Source organism: Geotrypetes seraphini, chromosome 11 (assembly GCF_902459505.1).
Source record: "Geotrypetes seraphini chromosome 11, aGeoSer1.1, whole genome shotgun sequence".
NCBI lineage: Eukaryota > Metazoa > Chordata > Amphibia > Gymnophiona > Dermophiidae > Geotrypetes > Geotrypetes seraphini.
The window spans coordinates 34,733,349-34,750,209 of record NC_047094.1 but is presented as its reverse complement, the minus strand read 5'-3'; the positions used below and the strand labels follow the sequence as shown (position 1 = coordinate 34,750,209).

Below are 16,861 nucleotides of genomic sequence, written 5' to 3'. Positions count from 1 at the left end.
GACACCAGGAAATTCTTTTTCACTGAAAGAGTGGTTGATCGCTGGAATAGTCTTCCACTTCAGGTTATTGAGGCCAGCAGCGTGCCTGATTCGAAGGCCAAATGGGATAGACACGTGGGATCTATTCACAGAGAAAGGTAGGGGAGGATCATTGGGGTGGGCAGACTAGATGGGCCGTGGCCCTTATCTGCCGTCTATTTCTATGTTTCTATGTTAGACAAGAAGGTGCATCAAAACACAGTGCTGAGGTAGGAGAACTACAAGGGGAACGTCCCACCAAGCATATCCCAATGGAGGAGGAGGATGGAGAAAGGGAAAGTAAATGTCCACCAAAGTGCACTTCCAAGCCTCCAGCTAAGGACTCACCTTCCCGATCTTCAGCGGCATCATCGGCACCGCTCTACTGTTACCAACAAGACAGGTTCCTGCGTCCTTTCCCCTGTGAGGTTAACCATGGCCGCTCGTGTGTGTTGTCTACACTCTCCCAAAACACCCCACTCGCTCACATTCTTCTTTTTGAGGCTTCCCCGGGCGCGGAGACATGACCAGTCATGCCACGGGACCACCCCGCACTGAGAAACAGATGCTCTTTGATTTCTTGACTCCCGCACCAAAGTGTCCAACTTCTTTTCTCCGCACATGCCTGGGAGATGCTTCCAGATTTGATTGGCGGAGGGGAGGTGTTGCCGGACAAGCGAAGGACCGTTCAAATGAGGCAGAGGGATTCGTGGGCTCCTGAGGTCAGAGCCGCTGTGGCCGCGCTGTCCTGTTGACTGAATTTTGGGAGATAGTTGTGGTTTTACTGTTTGACATTTGCTGGTTCGGACTGTCTGTCTAGAATTCATAGCTGGGCGCTCACTTGAATTGGCCGGGCGAAACGCCCAGCTGAAGGACGCTAGGGAGAACACTGAAGGGAATACAAAAAGGTACCGGGGCGGGGGGGGGTGTTTTGTGGTATTCACTCCATAAGATGCACCCTTATTTCCACCCACTTTTTTGGGGGGGAAAAAAGTGCGTCCTGTGGAGCGAAAAATATGGTACTTTTAAAACCAATAGGAAGAAATATTTTTTCACTCAGTTAAGCTCTGGAACGCATGCCAGAGGTTGTGGTAAGAACGGATAGCGTAGCTGGTTTTAAGAAAGGTTTGGACAAGTTCCTGGAGGAAAAGTCCATAGTCTTATTGAGAAAGACAAAAGGGGGAAGCCACTGCTTGCCTGGATCAGTAGCATGGAATGTTGCTACTCCTTGGGCTTTGGCAAGGTACTAGTGACTAGTATTGGCCACTGTGAGAACGGGCTGCTGGGCTTGATGGACCATTGATCTGACCCAGTAAGGCTATTATGTTCTTATGTTCTTATTAAAAAGAAAAGTTTCCTGGCCACTGGGCTATAGAATCTAATGGGCCCATGGTATCAAATTGATTTTATGAAGATTTGTAGTATCTTATACTCCTTCTGATGAACGGGGGAATGAGTAAACCTTGACTTTACACTTTTACTTTAAAAGTACCTGCTGTATTGACTTCTGATAATCTACTGACAGGTAGCATGACAGCAGTATACAGCCTGAGGAGCTCAGTCAGCTGTCTGAGATCACCACATCCTGTTGAGTAGCTTCATAGTCTAATGTTAATGCTAATCAAACACGTTTGATTTGATCAAGTGTGGTTCCTTTCACCAATATTTTATTTGTATGCCTCGTTCTTCACATTAGACGTGTGTGTAGAGGTGTCCATGGCAGAATGTTTGGTGTATATCCATGTGCTAAACTGTTCTGATGTACAGTATATTTAAGAATGCTTTAAAATTTTTAAAGGTCAAATTGATATCTGATAGTACATCTGTTACATGTTTTGTTTTGTTTTTTAAGAATAATCTATAACTGTGATGGGAATTTTTAAAAATAGTTTTCAAGTTTTGAAAAAAGCTTTGGTAGGTTGCATAGTTAATGGTAAGAAGTCCTTGTGTATGGATCAAATTTAAGTGCTTTGAATTTTTTGTTTCATTTTTAATAATATATTGAGGGAAACAGTGAACATACTAAATTTTTAGTCTGCCATTTTCATTGAATGCATATAGAACTTAGAGTAAATTTGACCAAGGGAGAAGTTTGAAGTTGGTAACAGGTAGAAAACAGAGTTAAATGGGTAGAGACTGTTGAAATAGTGGGGTATTCTGTTCAGCTTTTCATAGAAGGAGGTCTAGATGCAAATCGTGTGTCTAAACCTATTTACTAGATAACTCCTTTTCCCTTTTATTCAGAAGAAAAGCCTGACAAAAGTAGCTTGCAGTAAGTACATTACAGTACTCCAGATGTCTATGTTCATTTCTAGTTATATAAAAGCAAAGAGAGGGAATCAAAGTACACACACCAAATAGTGAAGTAAAAAAAGCACTGAGGGCCTTGCAGAATGGGATAGCAGAGTTCTCTTTATTAAATAACCTGACATGGGTCGTGTTTCGGAAAAATTGCCTGCATCAGGGGTCAACTGTTTCCAAATGGTCAGTATTATCAAATGAGAGAACTCTCAAAACAATCTTTATGAGACTTCTGTGATAAAAGTATTTAAAATGCTGCTTGATTCAGACTGCTGCTGGACTGTCAACACCCTAAACACTTACTCTAAGAATCCTGTGAAATGATTGTTTTTGAGTGCCACTCAATTTATGTTGCTGCTAGACTCAAACAGCATACATACTCGTGCTAAATACCGTATTTGTTGCTCCATAAGATGCACTTTTTATCTCCAAAAAAAGTGAGGGGAAAAAGGGTGCGTGCTATGGAGCGAATACCCCAATCACCCCCACCCCCCCCCCGGTTACCTTATTTAGATCAGGGTTTCTCACCCACCGCTACTGCTACTTGCTGCTTACCGCTGCAAGTAGAGGAAGGGAAAGGTCAGGCGGGTGCATCGATTGTACGCCACAGGTTCAGAAGCCTTACACCCGATGTCAATTCTGACATAGGAAGGAGGGAGGAAGGGACAATTGTTGGGCCTGAGGAAGAAAAGAATGAAAGAAATCACCAGACAAAGGTAGGAAAAATTATTTTATTTTCAATTTAGTGATCAAAATGAGTCAATTTTGAGAATTTATATCTGCTGTCTATATTTTGCACTTTATTTGTCTATTTTTCTATAGTTGTTACTGAGGTGACATTGCATATTTTAAAGTCATCTGCCTTGACATCTGCCCGCCCTGTGCCCTGTCCCGGCCTACCACTAGACCACCAGAGGGGAGGGATGGGGTACAGAGCCTGGCACAGAGGGGGGGGGGACAGGGTGCAGCGCTTGGAATGGAGTGTGGGGTTGGGTGCAGAGCCTGGCAGGGAGAATTTAGTTCAGAATGTTTTTTTCTTGTTTTCCTCCTCTAAATCTAGTGTGTGTCTTATGGTCAGGTGCATCTTATGGAGTGAAAAATATGGTAAATTATGTATACTGTTGCAATATGCTAGAAAGCACTGAGCACATTTTAGAAGGCTACTCGGTTTAGCTCACTTGGGATTCACAACCAATTAAGTAGCTTATTTCCTGCATATGCCTAAAATCTGTTAATGATTTCTTGCATAGAGCAACAGAACATCCCACTCCATTTTAATATTTTTTGGCCTAGTAGTTTCATCTTCCTCTTTTCCATCTCAGTTGAAACATTGCTGGGATCCTGCCTCAAGCCTTCATCCACAACTACCCAGAGACTTTTCTTTATTGTAATAGACCCCTCCATTCTTCTGGCCAGTGCATCAAATGTCATGAGGCCAAGAACCATACCAAAATAACAAGATGATCCCTCTGTTCAAAGCATAAGATGTAAAATCTTCTCCACCGAGTCTTCTCTTAAAACTATATTTATTTGAATTACTGTTCAATGTATCTTCAAATTTACTTATCTCAAATGTTGCTGAAAGTCAGCCTGACGGGACCCGTTTCGCCAAAATTGCTGGCTTTCTCAAGGGTTCACATAGGCTGGCTGCATGTTTATTTAGCAGCATTCAGTCAGTGGAGAAAATTTTATAAAAATTAATATTAAAAGGAAGAAAGAGTCATAATAAATAAAAAAGGAATGGGGAGGTGTTTCAGGATCAATGAATGAAACGTGGAACCTTGTCAGACTTGGCTGAGGTTTATTCCCTGTCACCAAGCAGCTTTCTGAGATCCTTTTCCTCCCCTTTTTTTTACACCTTGTGCTTTGAACAGTGAGATCTTCTTGTTTATTTTGTTTTATTTATTTATAACCCGCCTTTCCCAAGGCGGCTCACAATGTAAACATACATAATTAAAAATACAAAAAATACATTTAAAAACACAAACAAAATAAGCGACCAGTGCTTACACAAATGCAAATGCCTTAAGGCCCATATTTCATATTACAAAATAAATGTTTCTTCAATAACTTCTTAAAAGCATCAAGATTACATTGCTTTCTAATGTACAAAGGTAGCTGATTCCATTCCTGGGGTCCCTACAGAAAAACATAGTTACACGTGAGATATTCAGTCTCAATTTCCTCACAGATGGCACAAACAAGTCACCATGATGGACTGAGCGCAACTTGAATAAAGTGACATAAGCATGAATAATACCCACTAAACTTGCAGGAGCCAAACTATTCAAACACAAATATACCATCACAAGCAGTCTAAATTATATATGATCTTCTGACTTCAACCAGTATAGGCTTCACATAATATTCTGTGACAACTGCAGTCCTTTCCAAGTGAAAAAGAGGTCTAACCACTGAATTTTGAGCAACCTGTAATGCACTCAACAGGGTTGTTGGTAAGCCCAGGAGCACAAGATTACAATAGTCCAGACATGATAATACCATTGACTGCAGAATGACCCTAAATATGCTAGGAGACAAATATGGTCGAAGCCTATTGAAAAGCCACAATCTGAAAAAAAAATCTTTTTTATCAATTCCTGAACATGACTGTTAAAAGTCAATTTCGAATCAACCAGAAAACCTAAATACCTAACCTCTTCAGAGAGCTTTATTGAGGTGTCCCAAAGCTATAAAGACCCCAGAGTTTCCTGCACCTGCAGTCTTCGTATTAGCATTATTTTTGGGTTTTGTACATTCAACTTTAACCTGCTACTCTCCATGTTATTTTGGAGTTGTTCTAGTGGGTCTTACCATCTTTATTGTGTACATCAGTGTGTTGCCAAGAACCATATCTCAAGACTCCATTATGGGCTTTAAATCTGACCACTATGTATCACCCTTATTGATTGGGAATTGAATCCGGAACTTTTCCATATGGTAGCTTGCTTTGCTGCCCCTGAGTCACAGATCAGTCATCCCATATTTTAAATAAATGGTTCCGATTTCTGAAATATTATTCTAGTATGTAAAAGGATACCTAACAGCTGAATGTTCCTGTGCAGTAGATATGTAACTGTACAACCCTAAGCTGTTTTGACATGCTTGATTCCATGGTGTGTTGGTTAAATGATTTGTATGGATTATATGCTTGCATTTTTATTTTTTTTTTAATTTAATTCTGTAAACTATTTTGTGATTTGCAAAAGGTGATATAGAAAGCCTTTTAATGAGTTAAACTAAACTTAAATGTCTTAGATTTGAGTCAGTGGTACAGTTTAGCAATAGGGATCAAACACACTGTTGCAGTAATATCAAATTCTAGTTTGGCAGCAGTAAGTCAATGGCATCTATATTCCTGGTAAATGAATTCAGATGATATGCAATGTAATAACATTGCTTAAACCCCAGTAGAGCTTTAAGTGTCACTTCGTTCATACCTATTTTGTGAAAAAAAGAAATTCAAGTAATGTGTTGCTGGTGAATACTTGTTCTGCCAGTCAAAATTCAAGTGAGGAGCAGCAAGAAATATTTACATCTGGTTTTATTTTCTATGCTAACTGCAGCAAGCAGTGGAAGGAAATGTGTAAAAGCTGATTTTAAAAAGTAAGATGAGCTGCCTGGGCTGCACAGCTACTAACAAGTTGTTCCAAGTCAATGCAGCAGCTTATTTAGGGCACAGGATTAAGTGAGCATACTGTGGTTAACAACACAGGGGTTTCTTGAATATTCATTGTTAACAGCGGAATGGCAGGATGGTGCATTTAGAACTAAGATGTTTGTGATTTCACTTATATAATACAAACAAGATAAAATAGGCAAAAATACTAAGTGGGATTTGCTGTCACAAACAATGATAACTGGTCAGATGGAATATGGAACAAGAAATTCTTGAAGGGAAGTTTTCATTCAGCAGTTTTTCCAGTGTTTTTTGTCACTTGCTAACCTGTTAGCCTCAATACCTGGCCACAAATACCTGTATTGTCATAAATCTCTCTTTTTATTTCCTAAAACTAGCATTCCATCATTAATTTCTACAAAATGTTTTGAGTTACATGAAAACTGAACTTTTGCTCTTAGACTAAGTCAGCTGAGGCATTTCCTCACAGAGCTATAAGTGCCATTATATATCTAAGGGCTTGATACAGTAGGTCTTTTCTCTTGGGCTTATGGAAAAAGGCCACAAAAGAGGTCACCTATATGTGAATTGATAGGAAATGTGAAATGAGCAGAGGCAGTTTGTTCTACCTTAGTCTCCACCTGCACTTAAATTTGCAGAGTGGCTTGCTTTGATATTAACATTTTTTAGTGCAATAAGTGTGTCATTCTAGACAGTAGGGTATTCTTCCCATGCTTGTGAGACGTACAGAAGGAATCCACTCCAGGTTTTCAACTCCTCCTTCTTTTCAACTGCCCCCTTAAGTTTTTCCTTCTGCAAGCAAGCTGGATGTTGTCTTTCTGGTCTGTTCTGTATATTTATTATTTTGGGTTGTTTTGTTTTTTTGCAATTTTGGGGGCTATCTGTGCACCAGAGTTCACCAGATCAGGGGAGAACTCTGCCTCCATGGAGAAGAAGCAGAATTAGGTCTGCAACTAGTAGGTTAATCCCTTGGGGATTTGTTTGGCCAGCCTGCAGAGATCTTTGTGAAGCTCAGGGTCCGTACCCCTAGTACCTTAGCTTACCTACTGAATTGCAGGAGCTTGAGCGCAGGCTGTTGGCATCCACAGGGTGCACAGGGGGGGGGGGGCTTTTCAGAATGCCAACTATGATTTTGCTTCTCCCCCTTCGCATGCATGGTTCTGGGGGGGATTGAGGCCAGTCTGGCCTCGGTCTGACTGGCAGCCTAAAGATCTCAGCGTTGGGTGAAGGCTGATTGAGGCAGAGTTTCTTCTCCCATATCCAGCTATTTCTTGGAGCTGAGGCAGACTGCAACACTTTCAGAGTACAAGTCACAGTGAGTAAGGCTATTATAGCCTATGGGCAAAATTTAGGGTCCTCAAAATCCTGTTTTTAAGATCTCTGCCAATTCCTATAGTGTCCCCCACCTCTAAAATCATGTCTTCTGTGTTTTTTTTTTTGTTTCTTACCTATAGATAAGTCGATTTTGAGCCGTTTTTGGCTCTTAAAATCGTGCCGTCATGGCCATCTTGGATTTTTCAATTTTTTTCAAAGTTCTCCAGAACCTTCAAATCACCTCATTTTCCTCAAAACTGGCAGGGAAGGAGTCCTCAGGCTCTTTTACCTCTAATTCATGCCAGAGTTGCACTGGATAGTTGCTTGAAAAATGACCTTGTGCTACATGTCATGCAGCACATAAAGGGGGAGGCAAGCATGTCCGGTTTAGCTTCCCCTTTGGTCTCTAGGAGTTAGGAACTATTGGGGGGGGGGCTGTCTGTCAAGAGAAAATCCATCCAGAGCCCCTGAACACCGTCGTACCTAAGTGCAAGAATGTGGAAGCTGCTGAGCCCAAGAGACATAAGGCTGAGTTACCTAGAGGGGACTCACTGCTGCCTAGTAATGCCTTTTCTGCTAAATTCATTAATTTGATGTTGAGAACTTATTTGGATAGCCTGGATACTCTGATGAAGTCTGGCAGTTAATCAGAGGTTACGCAGGGAGACTTTGGCTCCCAGAGTGTATCGGCGGCATTGCCAGAAGCTGACCAGGATCCTGTGGACCTTTCTGACAGGGATTCAGAAAGTGAGGGGGTCAGTTTGTATGATTTTTCTCTCGCAGAGCGAGTCTTCCCTGCTAGGAGATATAGGGCTGCATACAGGATCGAGTGGACAGGACACAGTGGGGGCTCTCGATAGAGAGGAGACATGATTGAAACCTTTAAGTATATTACTGGGCGTATAGTGGTGAAAGATGATATCTTCAGTCTTACGGGGCCCTCGGTAACCAGAGGACACTCGCTGAAAATCAGGGGAGGGAAATTTCAGGGTGATGCTAGGAAGTACTTCTTCACCGAAAGGGTGGTCGATCATTGGAACGAGCTGCCTCAGCGGGTGATTGAGGCCAGCAGCGTGATAGATTTCAAGAGGAAATGGGATATTCATGTGGGATCTATAGGAGAGTAAGAATCAGGGGGTGGGTCACTGGTGTGGGCAGACTCGATGGGCTGTGGCCCTTTTCTGCCGTCAATTTCTATGTTTCTATGTTTCTATGATAAGAAGATCCCACTGTATGTTGGCTGTTCAAGCCTTTAGCACTGAGATTATGTCCTACTCCCTGCAGGAGTCAGACTCCCAGCAAGCTTCTTCTACTCAGTGGTCTTTCCTTAGTGGAGTGAATGCGCAGCCCACATCTTTTTTCCAGCATCCCGATATGGCTGTGTTGGTCATGGAGAGCTACGTTGAAGAAAAAGAAGGTAGACCATTTCATCGGTTGAAGATCTGAGCCTGGAAGCGAAAGCCTGGGCCATCTAGTCCAGCTGTAACCAAAGAGCAAGCTCTTGTATGTATTTTCTCCATGGCCCATGATAGGATGGATTCTTCACAAAATTGCAAGGAGAGTGGTCTTCATGGCTCCGGATTGGCTGCGCAGGCCATGGTGTGTGGACCTAATGTGTCTTCAGAGACCTCTTATTGCGGGTTCAGCCTGATCTTCTTTCCCAGGGACCCCAGTGGTCATAGAAAATCAGATCAATTTGGTGTTATAGCATGGCTCTTGAGCGTGCGGCATTAGAGTACAAAGGATACTCAGAGGTAGTCTTTCCTACTTTCCTTGGAGCCAAGAAGCCTGTAATGCTCACCGCTTCTGCTAAGGCATGGAAAACTTTTCAGCACTGTTGCACAACAGAAAAGACGCTTCCATTTAGTGCTTCATTCTTGGTGGTGCTGGCTTTCCCAAGTGACAGGGCTCCCCTGGCTTCTTATTTAGACATACAAGTAGCTAAATTCCTAAAAGGAGTGCTAAGGCTCAGACCACCATCTTAATGTGATTCTGCATGTCCTCAGTCAAGCTCCTTGTGAACCTATTCGAGAAGCGTCCCTTATGGACCTTACTGTCAAGACCGTTCTCTTTGTTCTCCTCAGCGAGAATTTTGGAACTGCAGGTGCTGTCATGCAGGGAGCCCTTCTTCAAGATCACAAAGATGGGAGTTTCCCTATGCATGGTCCCATCCTTTTTGCCAAAGGTCATTTCTCATTTCATGTCAATCAAGAAGTAAGATTATCAGCATTTCAGACCACAAGATCAAAGAAAAAGGATCAGACTCTGAGAAAGCTGAATGCGATGAGATCTCATCTAGAGATCATTAATGAGTTTCAACTGTCTGACCATCTGTTTGTGCTCACCAGTCAGGCTAGACATGATACACCAGCGTCCTAGGTTACTATTTCAAGATGGATTCGTATGACCATCTTATTATAGTGTGGCATAGGGATTAGAGCTACAGCCTCAGCACCCTGAGGTTGTGGGTTCAGACCCTGTGCTTCTCCTTGTGATCTGGGCAAGTCACTTAATCCTCCACTGCCCCAGGTACGTTAGACAGTTTTTCAGGCTCTCTGGGACAGATATGGAAAATGCCTGAGTGCCTGATTATGACCTGTGCTGAACTCCTTTTGGAGGACAGGCTAAAAAAACTGAATGAATTAATTAATATTGCCCATGGCAAGCAATCACCAGTCTCCTTGTAAGCACATTCAACAATATGCATGGCTGCTTCTTGTGCAGAAACTCGGGTGATTTCACCCAAGGAGATTTTTAGGGCAGTGACCTGGTCCACATTGCGTATGTTTTCCAAGCTCTATAGAGAGGACATGACAGCACGGGAGGACATTGTATTTGAGTCCTCAGTGTTACGAGCAGGTACAGAGATCCCAACCTAGATTTCTGGGACTGCTTTTGTAAGTCCTAGAGAATTACATGGGGATAAATTTGTCCCAGTCCCAATGGTATTTATTTTTGTCCCCATCCCATCCCTGCAAGTTCTGTCCCTGTCCTTATCCCAACCCTGCAAGCTCTGTCCTTATCTGCACAAGCCTCAAACACTTGAAAATCTTAAGTGTTTGAAGCTTGTGCAGATGAGGACAGAGCTTACAGGGATTGGACAGGAACAGAACTTGCGGGGATGGGATGGAGATGGAGATAGATTCCACGGGGACGGGAATCTCTAGTTCCTACTTCCAGAATGACACACCTATTGCATTAGAAAAAGAGATTAGGTTCTTACTTTAATATCTTTTCTAGTATATAAGTGTGTCATTCTGAAGCCCTGCTCTGTCAGTTATTTCTCTGCCCGCCTACTCTATAAATCAGATGATTCAAGTCAAAGCTGAGATTTTGATGTCATTGAGATTACTGTAGTGCTGAGATTACTGTAGTGCATTGGGAAATGTTTTGAACTCCATAAATGTTTCTGAATTGTATGGTTATTCCAAAGTTTGGATTGTTCCATTTGTTTAACATGTTTGTTATACTTTCAGAGCAGAACAGCACTGTATTTCGGGAAGTCTCCCCATACCTCTCCTTATGTGTATCTATATAGGGCTATCACCTGCTTTGGTACAAAATGAAGGGGGCTACAGAGCCCTTGGTAGAAGGAAGAAAAGTTGAAAACCGTGAATGGATTCCTTTTGCATGGCTTGCGAGCATAGGGAGAATACTGTACTGTCCAGAACGACACACCTATCTACTAGAAAAGATATTAACAAAGAACCTAATCTATTTTTATTATTATTATTTTTTTTTTTTTTTTGAAACATTAAAGCATCAGGTCAGATACTGTTTGAGGTGTAATTCTTCAGAGATTCTAATGTAATTCTAGGTTGTTCATACATTTCAAATGTGTTGTGCAATGCAATGATGAAAAAATGATTACTTAAAATAGTATGTTTTCCATTGAGAAGCAGTCTCAGTGGAGGCATAAGCATAAATAATACGATGTGAACCATGGCAGAATGTCTGGAAAACTTTATTGACCTAGTGGTTCTTTTTAAACTCACATAACACTGATCACTTTTGATTTCCTCCCATTGTCTACAGAAGAACATCTCGCTGGGCATCTTCCCATGTATTTTTTTTCTTCAGTTTATCCTTTCCATATTGCCTTTATTGATTACACATTTAGGATCGCTCAAACTTATTTTCATTTTAACTGCAACTGTATAAATTGTAGCCCACCTGTCTAAGCTGTATTGAGCTTAGTCTGCATTTTCTTGAGTAAAGAGGGACTTATTTTGGTGGCTGTCTTCTCACCTTTTTTGAGTTAAAAGTCATTTTACAAAAGTGAAGTTTAAAGAGGAGCCATATTGGGTTGGACTAGTGGTCCAAGCCTAGCATCCTATATCCAGGGGTGGAAATACATGCAGATCCTAGGGGGCAATGCATTCCCTGTTCCTCATACCAGATTGTAATGCTTGTTAATCTCCACCTAAATTCACCATTCCAACCTTGATGAGAAATCTACGTAAAATAAGAAAATTCTTCGACCCAGAGCAATTCAGGCTAATTGTCCAGTCCCTAGTCTTAGGTCTACTGGACTATTGCAATTCCCTCTATCTACCTTGTCCTGCCAACATGATAAAATAAGTTCAGACTATACAAAACACCGCCCTCAGACTGATCTACTCTCTGAGAAAATATGATCACATCACCACTGCCTTCCTAGACTCTCACTGGCTATCAATACAAGCATGAATTCAATTCAAATTCTACTGTCTATTATTCAAAGCATTAAACGGCTCTGCCCCCTCCTACCTAAACAACCGCTTAAATCAGATCCTCAACACAAGACAAAGAAGAACCCTGACCCCTTTTGCCTTCCCTCCGCTCAAGGGCACTCAGCGCAAGAAAATGTTTGACAACTTTCTTGCGACGCAAGCAGCAAAGCTTAACCACTCCATCTCCAACCTGCTGAAAGCAACGGGCGACCTTAAAACATTTCAAAAAGAAATTGAAACCCTGCTTTTCAAAAAATTTATCCAGATATCTTAACCCCCCCCCTTCCCCCTCCTCCCAGATAAATTCCCCTCCCAAAGCCTCCACTTAGGTAATCTATTCCTCCTCAAAACACCAACCAAGAATACAGATCCCTGAAATGTAATGTAATATTATTTGTAACCTAACTGTAACCTATCTGTTATATTACCAGAAATGTACAGTCATCTTACTATCCAATTGCAAGTTCTTCTGGAATTTATCCAGCTTTCTCACCTCTTTTGTAACAAAAAAACCCCCAAAACTATTGTAACGTCATTAGAAATGTCAAGTCATCTCTTTTGTAATCCGCCTTGAACTGCAAGGTATAGGCGGAATAGACGTCACTAATGTAATGTAATATTCTAGTGATGAATTCTGTGGTTTGTGTGTTAACTGGAAAAAATATAAAAAAACCCTCCTCAAATTTGTAAGTGTATCCTAATCCAACACTGTCTGATCGAGCGAATGGCAATTTCTTTACTTCACAAAAATCGTGGTTTTATAATCCTCTAACAAATTGCTGTTATCTGTCTTCCCTTAACTTGTTTAACCTTGTTTCTTAAGAAAGCTGTTCAATCTCCCTTCACTTTTCTCTGTACCTTTTTGTAGATAGTAACACCAATTCATAGTCTTCAGATTTATTTTTCTTTTTAACCCAGTTTATGATTTTTTTATTTCAGTCAGATTTACTATACCTCCTTTAGCTCTAATTAAAACAGAGTGTACAATCTACTAATACAAATTGAAAAGGGAACTACAATTTCTGGATAGAAAAGTATCAATGATACTAGATTCAAAACAGACAGGCAGGATGGGTAACAAAAAAAAAAAATTTAAAAAAACCCACAAAAAACACACTCAAACAAAGGGGGAAGAGGGAAACAGGGATGCAGGGTCTAGCAGCAAACCATGCCTAGAAAACCACTCGATTAATTTGAAAATACTTGTTTCAAATAGTCATGATTTAACTACTACTTTGAATTTCTTCAATGGAGCTTCCCCATGAATAAATAGAGGTAGAGAATTCCACAGTGCTGGGGCTGTAAAGAAAAAGGCACTGTGCTGCATGGACTCTAGATTTGCGAACCAAGATGAGGGCAAGACCAATTGGCGATCATTTATGGAAAATAGAGTGCGCAGGGGAGTATGACAATGGAAGTAATTTGGAACGCCAAGCCAAAGTGCTTTAAATGTGGCAATGTACAGGGTAATGAAGATGCCAGATGCAGATGCTATTAGCAGTGTAGCTAATAGCAGGAAGTATTCATGCTTTTGTGTGTGTATTGTGATTAAAACAGAATAGCTTCCATTCACTGTTATCTCATACCAGGTAACCCATTGTATTGTCTTTTTATTCTCAGTTTTATAGCTCACAGTGCAGCAGGGAAAATGAGTATGAGTCCTATTCAAGAGGAAACAGGCTCTGATGATTTAGAAGAAGGAGAAGTTCAAAGTGGAGAGCAAGATCCAACAGATTCTAGTGAGGAATCTGCTTCAGATACAAAGGAGAAAGAAAGACCTTCTCCAAAAATACAGGAAGAAGCTGTACCAGCAGGTTGGTGCTAGGTAGTCCTTAAACACTTTACTGTTTTATTTGATTTTATGCTCCTCAGATATAGAACTGGGGCATATATCAGTTTATGCACTAGGATATGTTTATGGAGGTCTCTTACAGGTTCTTCAAGATGAGTTAATCAGTCTTGGTAAGATCCTTAATTTATACAAAAAAACATACTTGTAGGTAGAACTGAATTCTTTAGTCAGAGGGAATGTCTCCAAATGGGTTAGTTTTGCTTATACCATAACAGTGGTGAACTTCACTCCTAAGTCGAAGTATGATTGTTCTCTGATTTACTGCTCAGGCTATTCCTTCAGCTATTAGAAGCAGATCTTCACTTAGCTTTGATAAATTAGCTTGACTGACTTGTTTTTTAAACCAGCCTTACTCATAATGGTATTCTAAACTTTTTTTGGCATGTTCCTTTTATTACATTTACTTTTGTTAAGCCAGAGCTCTTGAAGGTGAATGGAGTGTGATGGAGCAATTGGATTTAATATATATTTCCTCAAGGCACATAACTGCTCGATAATATTTTTTTTTATTTTACTTCAGGAGCAAGTAGATTTCTCTCAATGTCATCAAGTTTGCTGTAATATGAGGCTTATATTATAAGCCAAAGCGCATCACAAAATCCTTCAAAAGTAAAATGGTATGGTGGCTGTGTTAGTCCACTTTTCAAGGTAAAATATAGAACTAAAGCAAAAAATAAAGGAAACAAACTTTTTTATTGGACTAACTCCCTCTTCCTGTGAAACTATCTCTGAAATGCTTTCATGTTTTCCTTATATATACTGATATTTATCAACATTTGCTTGTTTCTGATCTGAAGAAGGGTTACCTTCGAAAACTCATCATAAAATGCATTGAGTTAGTCCAATAAGAAAAATATTACCTTATTTCCTTTGGTTTTTGTTTTATTTCTATAAAGTCCTTCAGCAAATCAGCAGGTCAGAATGCAAGAAGTGGATGTAAATTACATGTTCAATAAAATATAACCCCCCTTTTTATGAAGCCATGTTGGAGTTTTTTTATCGCCAACCGCAGTGGTAAAAGCTTCGATGCTTATAGAATTCCTATGAGTGTCAGAGCTAATACAGCCACGGATGACGATAAAAAGCCTGATGTGGCTTCATAAAAGGGGGCCTAAAACAATTTTTAAAAAATACAGCTTTCTTTTTTTGACCAGTGTTGACTTGAGCAGTGTAATATTTACTTTTGGTTCACGTCTGAATTTCATTAACTATTGAATGCATGCACTGGTATATGGTAAAAACGCTTGTTTAGAATACTAAGGTAGCACAGGTCAAGAATTTTATGTTCTCTCCAGTGCAGTACTCTGCTTGGATCTGATGTGTTCCATGGATACATAGCATATCACAAATCTTGAAATATTTTTCCTTGAAGAATACCTAATAGCTTAAAATGTTGCAGTAGTGTCATAGGATAAGCATTATAACTTGCTTCAGTGTCCATTCATACTTTTTGTGATTTCCATCTTAGTCACTATTTCCTGATTGGTATCAAGCCAGTAACATTATTTTAGGCTTAACTGAAGTTTAAGAACATAAGAATTGCCGCTGCTGGGTCAGACCAGTGGTCCATCGTGCCAAGCAGTCCGCTCCCACGGTGGCCCGTAGGTCAAAGACCAGTGACCTGAGTCTAGCCTTACCTGCGTACTTTCTGATTCAGCAGGAGCTTGTCTAACTTTGTCTTGAATCCCTGGGGGGTGTTTTCCTCTATAACAGCCTCCGGAAGAGCGTTCCAGTTTTCCACCACTCTCTGGGTGAAGAAGAACTTCCTTACGTTTGTACGGAATCTATCCCCTTTCAACTTTAGAGAGTGCCCTCTCATTCTCCCTACCTTGGAGAGAGTGAACAACCTGTCTTTATCTAAGTCTATTCCCTTCATTATCTTGAATGTTTCAATCATGTCCTCTCTGTCTCCTCTTTTCAAGGGAGATGAGGGCCCAGTTTCTCTAATCTCTCACTGTATGGCAACTCCTCCAGCCCCTTAACCATTTTAGTCGCTCTTCTCTGGACCCTTTCGAGTAGTACTGTGTCCTTCTTTAAGTACGGTGACGCAGTATTCCAGGTGGGGGTGTACCATGGCCTGGTGCAGCAGCATGATAACCTTCTCCGATCTGTTCGCGATTCCCTTCTTAATCACTCCTATTTGCCATTTTTGCCGTCACCGCCACTTTCATTGGAGCCCTCCGGAATAAAGGAAAGCCTAACTTATCATAGTATCCCTCTTGACTGGCACAGATGGGTATTATACACTCCTACCAGAAGATGGAGACTGAGAACCACTGAGCTTTGACTTAACGTATAAGTAGGTTGTGCAGTCCCCTGGAAGCCAGTTTGTTCTCAGTCTCAGCAGATTGTAGATGTGGTAAGCCTGTGCAGTCTCCCTGAGGTCTTGGTTCCTTTCTGGGGTGAAAATTCCCTATTGATTTTTGTTTCATGAAAATGTTAAGAACTCCCTCTCTCTTTTATTTTGGTTTTTAGCTGGGACTGAGGCTCACAGGGATTACTCAAGCCCTGGGGTGTCACACTCAGGCGGCACATATCTAAGACTCAAAGATGGTATTGATATAGAGTAACAGGGTATTTGCCCACTCATAGGAACATAAGAACATAAGCAGTGCCTCTGCCGGGTCAGACCAGAGGTCCATCCCGCCCAGCAGTCCGCCCCCGCGGCGGCCCAACAGGTCATGACCTGCCTTAATCACCAGAAGGGGCCCCCTTGCCCCCTAGGTTTCTCATCGAAGTCCTATCTTCCCATCAATGTCCTAACCCTCCGGCCTTGCACCTGCACGACCTGGTGAGCTGTCTATACTTATGCAACACCCCAGCACCTCCCTAATCTGTCCAATCCCTGTTTGAATCCCTGTACTGTACTCTGCCGGATCACTTCCTCCGGGAGCGCATTCCATTTGTCCACGACCCTTTGGGTGAAGAAAAACTTCCTTGCATTTGATTTGAACCTATCTCCCTTCAGTTTCTCTGAGTGCCCCCTCGTACCTGTCGTCCCTTTTAGTCTGAAGAACCTGTCCC

The 16,861-nt window shown here is 41.3% G+C and overlaps 1 protein-coding gene across 2 annotated transcripts in view; it reads left to right on the top strand.

The window, feature by feature from the left end:
• The window catches only part of PARN (poly(A)-specific ribonuclease), a 220,466-nt gene that overhangs the window by 188,293 nt on the left and 15,312 nt on the right, over positions 1-16,861 (top strand). For both annotated transcript variants that reach the window (XM_033963574.1, XM_033963575.1), the window contains exon 23: positions 13,606-13,799. In XM_033963574.1, coding sequence (XP_033819465.1) covers positions 13,606-13,799 — 194 coding nt within the window. The remainder of the gene's footprint in view (positions 1-13,605; positions 13,800-16,861) is intronic.